Raw genomic sequence first — 18,516 nt, forward strand, 5'->3', positions numbered from 1 at the left:
CGTTAAACCCCATAAATCAAACCAAACCAAACCAGATGATGCTGATAGTGAATTTTTATGACGCAAGGGCATCTGCTGCCAAAGAGCGCCACGGCACAAAGTATTTTTCCTTTTGAGTCAAGGTTGGGTCGAAGACTCATTTACCAAGCACATCCCCCTGATTCGGGTGAGCACCAGGCCAGGGGAAAGCTTGTACCCATTGTATCACCGGTGGGGGACCGGGTGCACTGGGGATCGAACCCCGAACCTCCCGCATGCGAGGCGGATGCTCAACCACTTTGCCACCGCTGCGGTAATAACGAAGACCCACCGGTAATATTGAGTTTTCAAGCAGAAGCGACAAACAAAAACATAGACTGTCGCTCGGTGTTGTGAAGGTCGTTATGATTCGCTCTGAAATCACTACACTTTCCAAACCGTTCCGGTTGTACCGCAATAAGTATTACGCCGAAGTACAACTCCTCTTTTTGCATTTTGATTCAACAACCTGTAGCAGGGCCCACGATTTGGTTTTCGTTTTCTCTGAGAGTTTCATAGCCGATGCGGTGGCCTAGTTGTTTGAGCATGCACATAATATGTGGGAGGTGTGGGGTTCGACCCCCAGAGCCGCATGGTTACCCCAGAGCCTCAAGGGTAATCACCCGCGGTACAGAGGGGTAGAAGCTCTCCCCTTACCTTATGCCAGGATTCTCTGGGATGAAATGTTTTTAAAGTGGGTCTCTGACCAAACCTTCAGTAGACAAAAATTGGTGTGACATGTTGCTCTTTGACCAAAACTTGTCTGCATCATTAAACACCACATCATCACCATTATCTATTAACTTTATTTCTAAAAGTAGTGACGTCACCACCGCGAGGAAAGCGGATGATGCGGTTGGGATGCGGAAGGGTAGCGGTAATCGCACCTTCAGTTTATTTTTTTAATGACTCTTACATCTTCCCTTTTCTACTCATCAAACACTTGACGCTGATGATTGACACACAACAACGTAATAACTCCGTGACCGCAAGGCTGAGGAATGTCGACTATTTTTCAAATAATTTCCTGAGAGCTGTGCGAAAACGGCCCGGTTCTCTTTTAGCACCGATCAGAGTGTTTCTCGTCGGCCCAATTAAATCCACAAGCATCTTATTGTTTGATCATATTCTTGCTAAGTTCAAAAGTGCACAACGCTCAGAGTTAATAGCTATCTGTAACACTGGCACATTCTCTGCATGTTTTCATTGACGAATTTACGTTCACCAATTTCATGGTTGTATTGATTGCAGACACAGTCAGAAATCCTAGTACCCCTATTCTGCCTGTCCATAGTTTTGTAACTCCCATATATCGGAATAGCGAGTTAACACCCAGCTTGTGAGATAAACAGAAGCTTATAAATGTTCAAGATGCACCGACAAAGCTGCTGAGTTCCCGTGTACTGGGCTCAATGCGTCTCTTAAATACGCGTGAAATGCACGAACAAAGCTACACTAAATCGTTGGGACCGGTACGCTGCGCGAAATAGGGTCAGAAGATGCGAGAACAGAGGATTTATTGGGTAATGTTTCAGACGGTGCTATGCGGTTGATTTTCCCCTCATTTTGCTTAAGATATAACACAATGAATTTCGGCTGTGACAGACAGCGCTAACGCAAGAATAATGTATTTGTTAGGGAAGTGCACTCATGTTTGCTTTCGCTGAAAAACTACTTTGTATGCGAAAATGCATATATTGATTGAAAAAAAAATGATGCTTGACTGGTCTAATGAATATTTCGAGCTCGTGGACACCAGTGTTTCACAAGTCTGCTCACTGGTGGTCAAGGATAGTGGCCACCTTGGACTTTGCAAGCTGCTAGTTTTCATACCATTTTGTAGATAATAAATAAAATAAAAGTTTCGCGAGGTCATGAACTAACAACGCATTATATTAAATTCGAGCTGGGGCATTGGCGAACAATCTTTTTTGAAATTCAAGCGTTACACTGTGAATTGCTTTGTTTTAGTCATAGTCCTTTCATCCTGGGTATACACTGGGCTGCTTGTTGTTTTATTCACTGAATTAAGGTTCCATACAGTCTACAGATTCTGAAAAAAAAAAGCATGTGCACAATTCCACTCCGTGCTTCCACTCACCAACCTCTTCTATATTTAAGGAACAGAAAATGAAGAGAAATGAATAAAGAGGATCTCGCGCTTCGAAGGGGAAGTAATTCGTTTATGGAAGTGTCTCGCCTATTGTATCTATAAAAGCGCATACACTGCCATATATATATATATATATATATATATATATATATATATATATATATATATATATATATATATATATATCACTTGCACACGCAAGCCTAGTCACAAATTTTAATTTTAGCGCTAAAACCACTTTTTAACACCTCGGATGACAGCTGCCACCGATCAAAGAACTGAGAAATAAATTTTCCACGAGCAATATTTCTCGGGAATTGTGTCGTACAGGTTAGGTACTTATAATGCTGTACTCTCTCTACTTGTCATTAGGTACGAACCAAAAGAAGCCAGCACTTTAAACGCAAGTCAAGCCATTATTCTGCGTGTCAACATATTTTACCGTTCCTATCGAGTTTTTTCATTTCAAGCTTTCGTGCTTCCTTCAATACACGTTCACAAGAACAAAACGGAATAAACAAATTTATCTAAGCTATGTACGAAGCTGCGGCCCAACTTCGCATTTCAGTTATACAAACGTATGTAAACTTTGTTTTGAGCCTCTCATTGTTCATTGCTTTCTTGTGGCAAGTTTAGAGCTATGTTCGAGAAAAGCGACCAATGCAAAGCATTGTAGTAAAAGATGAAAGCCTAACGAATAACCACTTTACTCCAGCAATATGCAAGTCCACCGAGTATTAAGAAAAATGAAATTATTCAGTGATAAACCGACGTAGCAACGTCAGCAGGAAAAGCTTGACTTGTATAGCTCTCTATAGGGCAGTATGTTGATATTGCATCCTAGTCACGTACGGGAAATTTGTCTCGAGACACAAGGAGCTCTACACTTTAGCCATTTATTATCCTGTCAATTTGCTGCACTCCGCAAAATGCGCGTCTTCAATACAAAACTATAAAATATCAAGCTTGCCATCCTATCGTACCTAGCCAAGTGCGTATCTCTGTGCTTAATGAAACGCTTATATCAACGTAATGAAATCCGTTCTCGGTCTCAGGCGCCTTAATTTAAACGCATCTGCGTTTAAATCGGTGAAATTGTGCAGTAGTACTGCAATAGGAAACGCTCGTTGAAGCTGACGAGTGGCTGTTGGATTTCAGCAAACCGGCAAAATGCTGATAAAATAGTTGAAGTCTACGTAATAAACAAGAGCCAGAGGCTGCCTAGCTCACGTAAATTGAGAATATAGGCAGTTGAAGGCATGGCGTGAGAATAAATGTGAACCTACAAGAAGAAAGGAAAGAGCAAATCCTGTCTTTTGAAAAAGAAAACACAATGTAGGTAGGAGAGCTGCATGCATTGTGAAATTCTGGGCAGACTACGCAAAAGAATTTCAAGTTTGGTACATATTATTTTAGTGTAGCGCACCCTTGTTATGAAATCCGAAGCGTAAAATAAGGTTTCTGACAACATCTTTTCGTTTTGTGATGTCATCTTGACGACAAATGACTCCTTCTCAAATTTCGATTTTTATCGCAACCGAATCATAAAATCACGCTCCAATACAATGTCAGTCCTACCGATTCACCAATGGTAAACAATTTTCAATATGTGGGAAAACCGCAACTCTGTTCTTGCGTCCTGCATAACAGCAGTGGCAGTAGCTCCCTGAATTTCGAAACTACAACCCCCCACCCCCCTCCCGCTATTCTCTGGTGCAGATCACTTCTCACGGTATTTAACACACCGTGAAAGCGTCAAAGGAACCGCATAAAAACCATAGGCTAAAGGTCAGCGACGTCGCACGGGAGTCAGAGGCGCAGCCGAGCGCGGATGCGCGAAACTGAACCAAGAAAAGCGGGAGAGACGACAAGAAAAAGAACTGCAAGAAGAATTCTCGGACGGAGGAGAGTTCAAGAAACCTCACCGGAAGTCGACCGTCGACGGATGGAGGAGCTTCTTCAAACGCCAGGAACTCCCGGACGCCTTCCTAGTCGTTCACCCGTCTCACTAAAGAAAACGCGGGGGATCCCGGTATCACACCTTCCAAAAGTGAAGCGGTCGCACTCCGAAGTCACTCATCACTCGCTCTCCGAATCACCCGAACAAACACCGGCGTCGGAGCTCAAAGACAACGAAATCACCGACAAACACCGCCGACGAAACACTGCACTTGAAAACAGGAATGTCGCGGAATCACAACGGCGTCGGCAACAGGTTGCAGACGACGCCGAAAGCGGCTGGCAGACGACGACGCTGCAGTACCATGCTCAGACCGCAGACGACGGCAACGACGACGCACGGCTGCCTCGCAGACGAACGACTACGCACTCTTTGAAAACACGCAGCACGAAGCAGACGACGAAGCAGCAGGCAGGCCAGGCAGGCAGCCGCCCCTTGGGCCCTCCCTCTCAAGATGGCGGAGGGCGTTGCGAAGCGCGCAACCGAAACCGGAAAGCTCTTAAACCGGTTCGGCCGCTGCTGCAAGGTCTACGCACCGCGCAGCGGGTGGTGAGAGTGAGAGCACCTCTGCCCGGCAAGCCTGGCGAATGCCTCACTCACTCGCGCACCTGTGTGCGAGCGGTGTGCGCTGCGCAGGCAGACCCCACGCTGCTGAAGCTATCGGCGGTTGTCGGCAGAAGACGATCAGCTGAGAGTCGTCTGCTGCCTCCAGAAGCGGTCATGTTGAAGAGGACCAACCAGTGAGAACCCCGAGGGATCCCCTTGTCGGCTTTGGGTCGGCTGTCGAACACCGGGGAGACCGAGGGCTTCCGAAGCCGCCGAAACTACGCTAGCGCACCGGACGGAACCTCGCGGAGTAGCTTCGGCCAGGGAGTGATGTAAGTACGGCGTGGTGAATGTTTACTATGGGGGCGCGGTTACGGGGTGTTGCTTATCGAATAGTATCGACTCCGGGTGTTGCTTATCGAATAGTTTCGATGCAAGGGTGGTGGTTTGTTTCTGACACGTGTGAGTAACGGTGATATGTGTACAAGATAGGCCACCTTCAAGCAATGTTGCAGCCTGTAAAGAAATAAACTAGCACGTTTCAATATACGCCTCATAGTCCGTACTTAAAAAGAAATGGTGACAGGCCTGTATTTGTACTTACAGAAAATACTGTAAAGCGCATTCGAAGAGGTATTAGTTATGGCGTGTTGAAAATTACACTGCAATATAAAAGCGCGAAAGGGATCCCCTCTTTGCAACGACAAAAAAAAAAAGAAGAAATTTCACCACGCTTATTCTGCAGAACGTAATAAAGAAATTACGGTATCTCGTTTTCGTGTTTGCGAGAGTTAAAGGTTACTGAAGCAAACCATACTTGAAAATGAAACTACTCGGGCTAATTAACTGCAGATAGCAAATAACAATATTCTAGCTGAGTGCCAACCCAACGAAGCATTTCATTCACGTAGAGTTAAATCACTCCAACGAGTTTAAAGAGAGGTCAAATCACTATTGTGCAGTTAAAATGCTATCGGCATATAGGCAGAATCCCTCAGAATGTGTCTGATCAATGGTAGTATTGGCGACGTTACTGCAAGGATATCAGAGTGTGTTATGCAGCAATAAAGGTATGCATTATTGTGCATGGCTCAGGAATAATCGATAACGGCGCGGAATAAAAGCATTGGATCATAGACAGATTAGTACGCTCCGAGTGCGTCTGAGTGGATTTGCAATGGCCGAAAGTCGTTACCTCGTCTGTGGATGTTAGCACTGAGGAGTTGGTCTTCCGCATGGATTCAATGCCCAGTGCAATACACATGCACAATTTAAACAATCTATACATAGTCACTAAAGCCAGAACGGTTGCTTTTCTGATATACAATAAGGCTACGTACACATGTGCACAAATTTTCAATCGACGCGATATTTACGATGAAACAAAACATAGTTTGTACCTGCCGCGCGGGTGCTCAGCTCCCAACTTTGGAAATCGTGTGCAGGCTATAGCTGGTCAATGTTAAGCAAATGTTTGTAGTCCGTTATGCACCCCAAATTTAACCAGACGCTTACCGTTAGCATTAAATTCAAATACAACCTGTATTAGCAGGAAAATACAACCTGAGATTAAGAAATTGTATTAAGAAATACAACCTGTATTTCTTAATACAACCTGTATCTGAATGCCATAATTCATACTATGTGGTTCAACGAACTGTTGTTTTCATGTTTAGGACTCATACTTTGAAACACAAACTTTCAGACATGGAAGCTTGCTGGCTAGGTCAGCTATAGCAAGCACTTGCTATTCCATCAACAATGAAGGTATAAACAGTTGGTTTAGGGGAACGTTGATCAACAATGAAGGTATAAAAAGGTAGTTTAGGGGAACACAGATGAACAGTGAGGGTATAAATAGGCAGTATAGGGGAACGTAGATCAACAATGAATGTATAAACAGGTTATTTAGGGGAACACAGATGAACAGTGAGGGTATAAATAGGCAGTTTAGGGGAACGTAGATCAACAATAAATGTATAAACAGGTTGTTTAGGGGAACACAGATGAACATTGAGGGTAAAAGTAGGCAGTTTAGGGGAACGTAGATCAACAATGAATGTATAAACAGGTTGTTTAGGGGAACACAGATGAACAGTGAGGGTATAAATAGGCTGTTTAGGGGAACGTAGATCAACAATGAAGGTATAAACAGATAGTTTAGGAAAACAGAGATCAATAGTGAGGGTATAAACAGGTAGTTTAGGGGCACATAGAGTGAATTATCAAATTTGGGGGCTAAATAATAAGGATGTTATGATCACTTAACTAGTGGTTGGTCTCTAGCCTCTAAGTTTAAGACTGACGTGCGTTGCCGCAGTGTTGCACTTACGATGTGCATTAGAACTCTGAACGTCGAATGCGTAGCATTTGAGATATATTTCGAAACAGTGTACTCGCCATGGTTGCAGAAACGTAGATGGCTTCCGGTTCGTCACAACTGGCTTCCGGAAAGAAGCCGGTGGGGGCATCCTCCGCCAAGTCACGCATTTCCGTCTTCCGTACTGAAACAACACCACGCTTCAAAGAAGCAAGAATCCCCGCTGTTCGTCCTGGATTACACGAGCACGTTTCGCACGACTGCTGGTTGGTTCAGAAACTTCACGACGGCGGTTAGCTGTTTTCAAGAAGTACCAACTTTTCACCGGCGAAAACCGTCGCTACGTCACAGGAAACACAGACGGAGCGTGAATTCACCGGCACATCAACACACAGCTCTGTAGACTGCTGCAATTAATTCCTTCCACCAAGCTTCATTTGTTCATCGGCGATCTTGTTCGGTTAATAGAACACGCATGGTTGTAGACACGTCATTGCCACGTCACTGACGCCCGTGCTCTCCTATTGGTCCGTCGACGCGTAGACAGTGTAGAGAGCAGACGACGTATCTGCGTAGCTGGAACTATGGCGAAGAAGCGTCGCAGCCGAATATCCGTCGTCTGCTAAGTGGGCCGTATGCGACACATTTGATCGCACCCGTGACGTCACGCGAACCTTTGCCGCAGATTGGGCAGCCAGCTAGAAGTTGGGAAAGGAGCATCGAGTCGGAAGAAACGAACGCGACTTCCTTTAGAACATCTGCTTCGTCTCTGATATCTGGGGAGCTATGAGGAAGGTATTGACGTCACTACCAGCAGCTTCTGGAATACTTCCACTTTCATTTCCTCCTTAAAGAAGAGCAGAGGTGTTCCATTTTTAGGCCGCACTCCTAAAAAAAATGTCTATCGCGCTCAGAATCTCAGCCCGGGTGAATCTTTGCCCTTTCCTCGAGTCATCGTCGTTTCCTTCTTTGTTTGTCTTTTTATTTTTTTCGGTATCGAAAATGCTTCACCAGAGTGAAGTTTACCACGTGCTACATCGTGCGAACACCACGAAGTGTGGGTTATATATACGAACGCGTTGCACTGCTTATGAATTCAATTCACGGCGGCCGTATCCAGTTTCAAATTCATATATGCACCACTAGAAGTAGTCTGGATGTCTTCGCGCTCATGTCGTTAGTATATGAGCCCGCGACGTTGTTTGAAAGGACGGCTATATCTGAATGTGCTCAAACCACATTTGAGCATATCTTTGCACACCACCCGCAAGCACGTTCCCTAGAGAAAAAAAAAACAGAAAAAAAGCCTTCCTGCTTCCTAGATCGACGCAGCGGGATTCAGCATTTGGTCACACGGCAGGCGTGTTGAGAATTCCTTGGAATTCACCTTACTCTTTCCTTTCAACTCAGCGGTCTGTGCCCCTGTATAAGAGCGTCTTGTTGCCTAGAATAGGATGCAAATCAGAACCCATATGTGTCATATGTTGTCGGAGTAGAGACCCTTTACAGTAGTCGGCACCTCATAAAAATATGCGTTCCACCAGGACAACAGGCGACTTGATCGAAAACCGATAAGAAGCCCGCGTGGAATAGGTACACAGGCGCATAATCTCGCGATCGTTCTATGTATTCTATGTATACAAAAATTTCGACGGCACGAATGTCTACGCACTCTATACTGTGCCCTTGTGAGACCGCGTCTTGAGTTCGCGTCAGTAGCCTGGAATAGCGTATCTGTCGCCTAATGCACGAAAATTGAAAATGTCCAGCGTAAGTTCATACGCATCTATTATGATAGATATATTGGTCGCTGTCCTTTCTACGACTATGATTCTCTCTTGGCAGACCTCAATATGTGCACCCTTGGCGACAGGCGACGCATACGTGACAAGCAGTTTCTGCAAAAAGTCGTGCACGGTTTCATTAACTGTGGGACCTTACTGATGTCGCAGAATTTTCGTGTGCCGCATGCAAAAACCCCAAAATGTTTCGACACATTTTATTCCAATTTGCACGCCATCTGTCCAATGACTCGTTTACAAGTCCTGTATAACAAAACGTTTATTGACATGGACATATTTGCCTAATTGTTGTTTTCATGCCTGGTATTAAATGTTTTTAAGTGGTCATTCTGATGTATCTTACCTACTGTGCGCTCGTTTAGGCCACTTGGCTGTTGATGCACACTCAAATAAACATATCTATCTATCTATATCTATCTATGTTTGTAAGGAAAGGCGATTGATCTATGACAACGAAATACAAATGACCTTATTGTATTTGCGCAATGCGTTGTGCAGTTCATGAGAAAATATAGGGCTTCAAAGAAATTTACGACACGTTTCTCACCTTCAACAACAGCAAATCATGCGACTCGGATGACTTACAGATGCGCCCCGTCAAATACGTCATAGACATTATCAGTCCCATCCTTGAGCACGTGTACAACCTTTCCTTCGCACATGGCATATTCCCTAAAGGTATGCAGACAGCAAAAGTGAGCGTTCTTTTCAAAGGCGGCGATAAACATAGCCTAACCAATTACAGACCGATTTCTATTCTTCCAGTTTTTTCAAAGGGATTAGAAAAGTTAATTAACAACAGGATGACTGAATTTTGTGAAAAGCATAACATATTAGCTAAATCTCAGTTCGGATTTAGAAAGGGACTTTCAACTGAATTAGCACTTCTAACTCAAAAAGAACTCATTTTGCATGCAATAGAAAGCAAATTACTAACTCTAGGTGTATTTGTTGATTTCTCGAAGGCCTTTGATCGCCTAAATCATACTACATTACTAAAGAAACTTGAAATCTACGGATTTCGAGGGGTATTCTTAACTTTACTGAAAAGTTATCTCCAGTATCGCCAACAAAGAGTGCACATTAATACTCACATATGTGAAATTAGACAAATTAACAGCGGGGTGCCTCAAGGGAGTATCCTCGGCCCATTGCTGTTTAATATTTCCATTAACGACATAACATCCCTTAGCGAAAAAGAGGATGTGCTAAAAATGCATTTCAAACGTATTGAATTAATTTCATATTTATTTCGCATTTTGTTGTCCCTATGCTTAAACTGCAATACGAATGCTTTCTAAGTATACTAGGAATAATATTTTAAACTTTCTTAAAAATACGTGAAAAGTACATTTTTGCCCGCTTAGCATATTTATAATGCATTAAAAAAATAATAAAAATATACATTAGAAATACACTAAAAATATACATTTAATACATTAAAAATGTGTTTACTCGGGCTCAAAAAAAGTCTACTGGACGGCTCCTTGCAATGACACGGGTTAATTCTTCGACTGGAGAACAAATCGTACACGGGTATTTATCATTAATCAACAGGAGTCTGATATTACAAGGTCACGTGATTGAATGGGAACGGCAGATACCTACACACAGCATACCAAGACGACAGTGACACAGCAAACAACAAATCCTACGACAAGCGCAATATTTGGCTTGCCGTATATATACCCAGCGAAAGCGACGCACTATTTTGAACGGTGATGCCTTTTTTTGCGCAAATAATGTGGGCTGCCAAATTATCGCAGAAGTACCCTACTGGTCGCGTTCGAATCTGGGATTAATTGAGAACGGAATTGCTAGTTGAAACTTGCGTCAGGCACAGGTCAGGAGTCGAACTGTCAACCAACAGATACATGGGCGTGTAAGGGAGCCGGTCTGCCCTGCCACACGGGTTCCTTTCCGCTGGCTTATTCGGACCCAGAAGTACCCAAGGCGCTTTAGCTGGTATAATGCTATCACGTTCTCACACGGAAATGTTTGAATGACATTGAGTGGAATGACATTCGAGAATAGGAATGACATTCGGACTCGACGGACTGCCGCGGTGCTGCACGACACTTTCGAAACGCATTCGAAAGCCTCAGCTCGTTTTCAGTGTACAGCGACGACGACGACGACGGCGGTCACACTAGTCCGACGACAGTATATATCACGCTGAACAACAGCATGTAATTATAGTGAAATATCTAGTTTACTATAATATGATTCTAGAGGGACACGTTTTTCAGGCCAACGACACCGACGAATCCGGTCGGCGGACGGTCAGCCTTGTCGGCGGCTGAGCGAGAGCACGGTGATGAGGCGGCGGTGTGTATATGCTCGCGCTTCTAAATGAGCGAAACGAACGGCTATATTTCACGTGTGCATACTTGAACACTCACCAGCGTTAAGCGCTTGCCAAATCAGTTTCAATCGACGACGGCTCCGTTCCCTTCCGCAACGACTAGGCCCAGCGAGTTCGCAGGGTTGGATCTGTGATTTCGGTGGTTGTGAAGAGCGAATCACAAGCTTTAGCGAATGCAAATGGTCACCAGGTGTAGTTTTGGCACCAGTGACCTGAAATCAACTATTGCTTACATCGCAGGGCACGCGTACGATGAACGGGAATCGCCGGTGTGACCCAGACTGCCGAGCCGTGCTTTACGGCCAGCAGCAGTCGTCGCCGTCGCTAGCTTGTGGATAACAAGTTAGGCCGTTTCAGTTAAAGCGAACAGTCGCCAGACATACTTCTGGATAAAGTAGTTTAAAAAAAAGTACTGGTCACGTCGGAGAAAGCCGGGACAAGAAGAGAGAAGCGCCAGTCCTGCGCGATGCCAACAACCCGGCTTTCTCAGTCGTGCGATCGCATCATCGCTTCCCACACATTGTCGCACTGCGTAAACAATCACGAGTACAACCAGTAAAAAAGAAAACAGATTGTTTAATAGAACCAAAGCGCAGATTGCGTTTTATGTTATGTAAACAAGCGATGTAAACAACAGTATGAGTGCAGTCGTCCTCATCGGCGCACTCCCGGGGAAATTTCATGCTGACGCGATTAATATTCATTCGCGTAATATTATCTTCAAGCACTCCCTTAGACAGAACACGTGTAGCATCGTTAGACGACATTCGGCTGGAAGGCATTCGAAGCGCCCGTGTAGCAGGGGTATAAGTGGTGATCACCTTCCTGCTAGAAGTTACCATAAACGAAATGATAACAAGAAAGGGAAAGTTTTCACTCTTCGCTGAAACGTCATTTCGAGCCCTAGATTGTTCCACGGTAGCTTGAAGTGTAATGCAAATATGTTTACGCGGACAACCCATTTGTTAGAATTTAAATGTACTTCAGACGGATTAATTGAGTATTTACGAAAGTACACTTTAAATAGTTGGCCAGCACCAAAATGCGATGTCCCGAAACTCGATTTTGAGCATTAGATTGTTCAACGACAGCTTGTAGTGCGCTGCAAACATGCTAATGCGGACTGCCAATTTGCTAGAATTTCAGTGTTCTTTGGACGAATTAATTGCGTATTTACGGAAGTACACTTCAAATACATTGACGACACGCAAATGCCATTTCCCGAAACGCGATTTCGAGCACTCGACTGTTCATGGCAGCTAGAAGTGTGCAAAGACGTTTAAAAGGACTGCCCGTTTGTTAGGATTTAAATATATTTCGGATGAATTAATTTCATATTTACGAAAGTTCACCTTAATACATTGACAAGAGGCTAAAACTGCGTACATATACGTTTACAAGGGCTGCCCGTTTTCTAGAATTGAAGTATACTTTCGATGAATTAATTTCATATTTCCGAAAATACACTTTTAATACACTGACAAGATGCTAAAACTGCATGCATATTTTTTCATGTATTTGAAAAGCGCTCGAAGTATGCTTTAAGTGAGGTATTTTTGGCACATTTTAAAAATATATTTCGAATACCAAGCATGAAATTTCAGAAACGTATTTCCTACATATTTTTAGTGCATTCATGAATACAAAATATGTTTAAAATACATTTTAAATAGCCCTCCGTATATTCCAAACGTATTAGTTTTTGCTAAGGGATCTATTGATGAATCAGCTACGTTTGTTATTTACGCCGATGATACTACCATATTTTTTACATCACCTACTTCGGTGGGCTTATTCGACCGAGCAAACCTTACATTGTTAAAATTGCACAAATGGAGCGCTGTAAACTCATTAACAATCAACACTAATAAAACCAAAGCTATTCTCTTCAGGCCAAAAATCAGCACGTGTCCGTTACTGGGAATCTAATGATCGGAACATCAGTCATTGGCACCGTCCATTCCTCCAAAAGTGTTGGGGTCATATTCGAGGAGCATTTATCTTGTAATTCACATGTCGACATGGTGGCTAACAAAATTGCCAAAGTAGTTGGAGTACTAACCAAATTACGTTCCTTTTTACCGAGCAGAATAAAATTAGTTATTTATAACTCACTCATCCTTTCGCACATTAGCTATTGTCATCTGATTTGGGGGACTACCACTGCCACTAAATTGAACAAGCTATTGTTGCTCCAGAAAAAGTCAGTGCGCGTCATTTCGGACTCCTCATATGATGCTCATACAGAACCCCTCTTTGAAAATCTGAAAATCCGTCCAGTTCACTTTCTGTATAATGACACATTACTCAACCGATACTTTAAAACAAGAAACCAAGGAAATAATTTTATTGCAACATTATCGAACCTCATGAGAAATGATAATGTTTATGAAAGACGTCACCATGAAATCTGGCACATTCCATCAGTGCGTACCAACTATGGAACTCGGTCGTTGCGCGTGAGATTGCCGTCCCTATTGAATATTCGCAATCCATAAAAAAAATTCAGTTAGCTAAAAGCAAACCTAGAAGAAAGTCTACGTCTTTTCCTACACATTTTAAACTTTTATCAACGTGTCACTTTCTCTTGTTTTTTCTAACGTTCTTATTGATCGCTTTGTTATCCTGTATTCACCAGTGCTTTCATGCTATCGTCCTCTGTTTGTTTTGCTTAGCTATTATCCATGTATCTGCCTCGTATCATTACCGAGAATGTTTTGCTAGTACATTGTGAATTGTTCGTCTTATTAATAATAGAATTGTTCATTTAGTTTTCAGTCATGACTTTTTATGTTCTGAATTACAAATTTGCAACTGACGATGCCAAATATCATTTCTATATGTCTGTACGCACATGAATTGTTAATGGGCACAGACCCCGTCAAGCTGTCTTCTTCAGCTTTTTGTCTGTGCTCCAGACCTCTGTAAAGATGTCGAATAAAGATGAATGAATGAATATTTTAAACCAGGATGCCGTCTCAGATGCTATACCGATTGGTTTTTGCGCCCGCACGCAGATCTCCTTCGTGTTCCAAAGTGGTATCCAAGCTTGGGAGCTATGCTTGATACTGTTGCTGTAGGCTTTCAGCAAAGAAGCCGCTGTATGTAGCCACAATCACGCCGGACTGCTTGCTGCTTGCATTTGGCGCTACCACTTCTATTGTGCGTGCGGCAAGTTGAAATGCCGTTCAAATGCGAAACAAGCCGACGACCAGATAGGAGTGAATTTAAAAAAAAAACTCGATACTTTCGAAGTTGACTTTGCGCAAGTCTTGTTAAGCGAGCAGTGACTTCGTTTTCGTGATGTACCAGCTGGTTCGTTTTATTCAGCACTAGCTTCAACAAAGAGCACTATACATATTTACAAAAAAAAAAAAATCAGGGGGGCACTTTGTTGACCTGAAGTGTAGTGAGGCGAAAGCCTTAAGAGTGGTGTTGCTGCTTGTGTCACTGATGTGTGGTTAAGATGTTAAGCTTCGCCTCTAAGAGTGGAACGCGAAAGCGTCTTGCAACGCTGCCAGGGAGTCCACAGAACGCCATCGCCGATTCGGCTCTACGCCTTGCTCGTCGGTAAATTGGTTTTTGAGGAATGGAAATGTATCTGTCTCGCATATCTCGGTGGACACCTAAGCCTCGCCGGAAGGGAAGGGAGGAGGATGGGAGTGAACGAACACACCGTATTCACTAGATGCGCCTTTGTTCATTCCAAACCATCGAGCTGGCATGGCGGAGTGGTTAGCGTGCTTGTCTCGCACTCCAGAGACCGGGGATCGATTCCCGAACTCGACCGATTTCCTACTCGGTTTTATTTATTTATCTGGCCTTACTAGAAAGGTTAATTAGGCTAATTGGGTAATGAAACAATTAACTAAACTCAGTCCCACTTACTTGGAGCATCACTATACGATCCCCTTAATGGGTTACATGGTTACTAGCCAAAGTACAATTGGCCCCATTTGAAATTCGCGCACTGTGACGTCACGACCGTTTCGACCAATTGAAAAGCGTGACATTTCTGTCAGCAACACCTGCTTACAACGCTGAGGCATTAAAGGCTTCCGCCTTAAAACAGTTCATGAGCGACGCCACATTGCTCGCTGACCTGTTTTCTCAACGGGGCTAAAACACTGTTCGTGATAGCCCGAACGTTCCAAATCTGTTCCAAGCAACCCATGCAAACAGCACATCTTTAGAAATTTTCATGTAAGCTATCAAAAAGCTTCTGCCATGTCCAGGTTTCTTTGAAAAAAATTTAAATTATTGGAATACCGTAAGGTACAGTTATGGAAATAGTGAAGGTAATAGTCCATTCTTCCGATGCGCAAGGAAATCTTTATTTCCAAATGCTTCTATAGCTCTCATCGAGCAGTTATACCAATAGGAAACGTTTTTGACGGTAGAAAATACGTTAATACCAGAAAAAGCAAGCATGGCGACGGGATAGCTGCGGATAGATTTATTGTCTTAGTGAATTGTTACAATATATGAAAAAAAAAATGCGTTCAGAAACTCTTTTTTGTTGAAAAATGATTTTGTCCAGAATTGCTGGGCCTGTTGACTCCTCTACCCAGAGTACGAAAACGTCGGTGGTTTGGTTCTTATGTATACGCAATGCAAATGTGTATACTCTGCCTCAGGACTTGCTGGCAGTAAATTATTAATTGTGGTGTCTAATGCCCTGAAACCAAATGTGGTGCGTGAAAGAGGCTGTAGCGAAGAGCTCCGGATTAATTTGGACTTCCCAGGGTTTTTTAACGTGCGCTGGGACCGCGGAGCCCACGTTAATTTTCTTCATTTCGGCCCCATCGAAACGAGGCCGCTGTTTTCAGGGACTCTTGCTGAAAGTAGAGTGGACCCTATGTGTACGGGCGACATCTTCTAGTCACGCGTAGTTGCCAGAGACCTCGCTAAAGGGGCGCAGTTGTTGATGCCGTCGACTCGCGTTTGTAGCTACATTCCACTGCACTGTGAACAAGTTTTGAAATGGTTTACAGCGTTATCTGACAACAAGAGCAGCAATATCAGCTTCGATTTGTAGTGTACTCACTCCTTGATCAATTAGCTTGAGAACCGGCGCACAAAATGTACTTGATGAAGGAGGAAGTCATTAAATGGCCTAAAGGAATGAAAACAAGGAGGCCTAAAACAGCAAGAATGTATAAAGGTGTCATACAAATTCTGCGATGTGTTTTTACGGCGCAGCTGTCAACTGCAGTTGTTTGGGTTGAGCGTCGGTGTTAAAGGCCGCTATAACAGGATGGTGGTTACTAACCTCCCGTTACTATCCCCCGCCGGATTGGTTTTGTAGGTTCTCGCAAGCAGCGTAACCATGAAACAAACGAGACAACACTTTTTCTTCTAAAGTTTTGTAGTTGTAGACAGTAAAAGTAGACGCTTATGTTGCTGATCATGCTGAAACGTTCGTTGACGTTTGAGAACACGCATCCGTTCAGAAATGTCGACAAGCATTCTAAGTTTTGACACTGACCTAAGGTTTTGCTATTCTGCCGCTACCCGAGTTGGCAGTATACCTGGAAATTTTAAACTATGTCACGATTAGGCTCCATGCTTTGAAACTCAGTATTCGGCCAAAGGAAATCAGCTATGTTTCCTTAGAGGGATTTCGCATATTTTACGAAATTCTAGCTGTAAAGTTTGACCAAAATGGAATCGTAAAGGTTTATCAGAAAACCTCCAGAAGCGAAATTTCATCTTGAGCTGACAGTATGAATAAATAAATAAATAAATAAATAAATAAATAAATAAATAAATAAATAAATAAATAAATAAATAAATAAATAAATAAATAAATAAATAAATAAATAAATAAATAAATAAATAAATAAATAAATAAATAAACTGTTGGCTTTCCCAAACGACTGCAGGGAAAAAAAAGGTTGGGCCTGATTAGGAAAATTTTTCATCACGGCGTGAAACATCACTCCAGGACAAGGGTTCGGAACCCCTCAGTAAGAAGTTAACGTTACAGCTAACTACAGATAAGAATACGTACAGTCTTTGTCAAAAATAACCAGGCTGCACATTTTTCTTCTCAGTCGTATATCAAAGCTATAATGACAGCCCTCAAGCTCTAAATCTCTGTATGGCAAGAAGAACCCCTGTTCTCACCTTCAAAGAACTTTTTGATCTTTAGGGAAGCTGTGAGGGCTCTGTTATACGAATTAGAAGCAAACCGTGGAGCCTGGTTACTTTTGACAAAGACTGTACATCTTATTTAAGGCAATTAAGAAAACAGTCGAACAATAAATCCATATCATCTACAATGTCTCTCCGGTTAAACGAGTAAAGGAACAGAAGTTTCTGGGCGTCTGGTTTCAGGAAGAACTATTTTGGAATAAGCACATTTCTTATCTATGTAGTGAACTCTCTAGGAATATAGGTATCATATACAGAATAACACATCTCATTCCACTGTGGATAAAAAAATAGCTGTACGACACCCTTGTTTTCTCGAAACTTTGTTATGGGTCATTGGTATGGGGCACAAGAAGTAAATCCAATCACAGTAAGTTATTAATCTTGGAAAAATGCGTTCTGCGCATGTTCTCAAATTATCAAGACCCTTACGCAAATCTGAGAAGAGGTCCACTTTTTCAACAATATTCCATGTTACGCGCCGACCAGATTTACTACATGAATGTTTTTCAAGTCATACACAAAGAAAAAATATACGCACAGCAGGATTGTAGAAATGATTGTGGATATAATTTCAGACACTCCAAACGACTCACGCCTAAAATAAGAACGAATTATGAAAAACAGCTCTCTGCTTTCCAATCAGTAGCTATACTTAATAAATTCGCAGAAATTGTTAACTATGAGTGTTCTAAGAAGGTGTTCAAAAAACAGGTTAAAGAAATATTGCTGAATGGAAATATAAGCTTCCATGATTAGAAAGACATTTTTTTAAAATAGTTTATATATTTTTTAATCTCAATGTACTTAAGTAATTTAGTTGGTGCAATCGCTTTCGTAGGACTAGACCTTCCACCTTCTTGTGAATTTTTTTTCTTAGTTGTTGATCTCCTTTGTTTCATTCCGCTTTCCTGACTGACAATTATTCTCTTTCCTGAAAAAATCCTGAAAAAAAAGGCGCCACACATAGAGGTTACACGACAGTTTCGTTCACGGAGTAGTTGAGAGATTCGTATCCTCGCTAGAAGTCACCCTCAGCCCGCACGCCACTGGCGAAGCAGAGAATTAGATCATTGATGACAGGGGGCGCTTACCACGTAGTCGGGGTCCCCGTATTCCCAGGGTGCCGAGCGCGTGGAGCGGTGGCCCAGCGACGAGATGGTGGCGTAGTGGTTCACGGGGGGTCCCAGGTCTTCCTCATCGTTCGTGCTCACGCTCATCCTGCGGTCCATGCAA

At 42.9% G+C, this 18,516-nt stretch overlaps 2 protein-coding genes across 2 annotated transcripts in view; one reads left to right on the forward strand and one right to left on the reverse strand.

Annotated features, from left to right (window-relative positions):
• Positions 1-18,516, reverse strand: part of LOC149366774 (ATP-binding cassette sub-family G member 8) — a 323,344-nt gene that overhangs the window by 277,161 nt on the left and 27,667 nt on the right. The window contains exon 3 of the mRNA XM_089552289.1: positions 18,375-18,501. Coding sequence (XP_089408415.1) covers positions 18,375-18,501 — 127 coding nt within the window. The remainder of the gene's footprint in view (positions 1-18,374; positions 18,502-18,516) is intronic.
• LOC149366775 (ATP-binding cassette sub-family G member 5) overlaps positions 4,652-18,516 on the forward strand; it is an 87,504-nt gene continuing 73,639 nt past the window's right edge. The window contains exon 1 of the mRNA XM_089552301.1: positions 4,652-4,969. The gene's annotated coding sequence lies outside the window, so the exon portion shown is untranslated. The remainder of the gene's footprint in view (positions 4,970-18,516) is intronic.

Source organism: Amblyomma mixtum, chromosome 1 (genome assembly GCF_055824585.1).
Source record: "Amblyomma mixtum isolate Tamu chromosome 1, ASM5582458v1, whole genome shotgun sequence".
NCBI lineage: Eukaryota > Metazoa > Arthropoda > Arachnida > Ixodida > Ixodidae > Amblyomma > Amblyomma mixtum.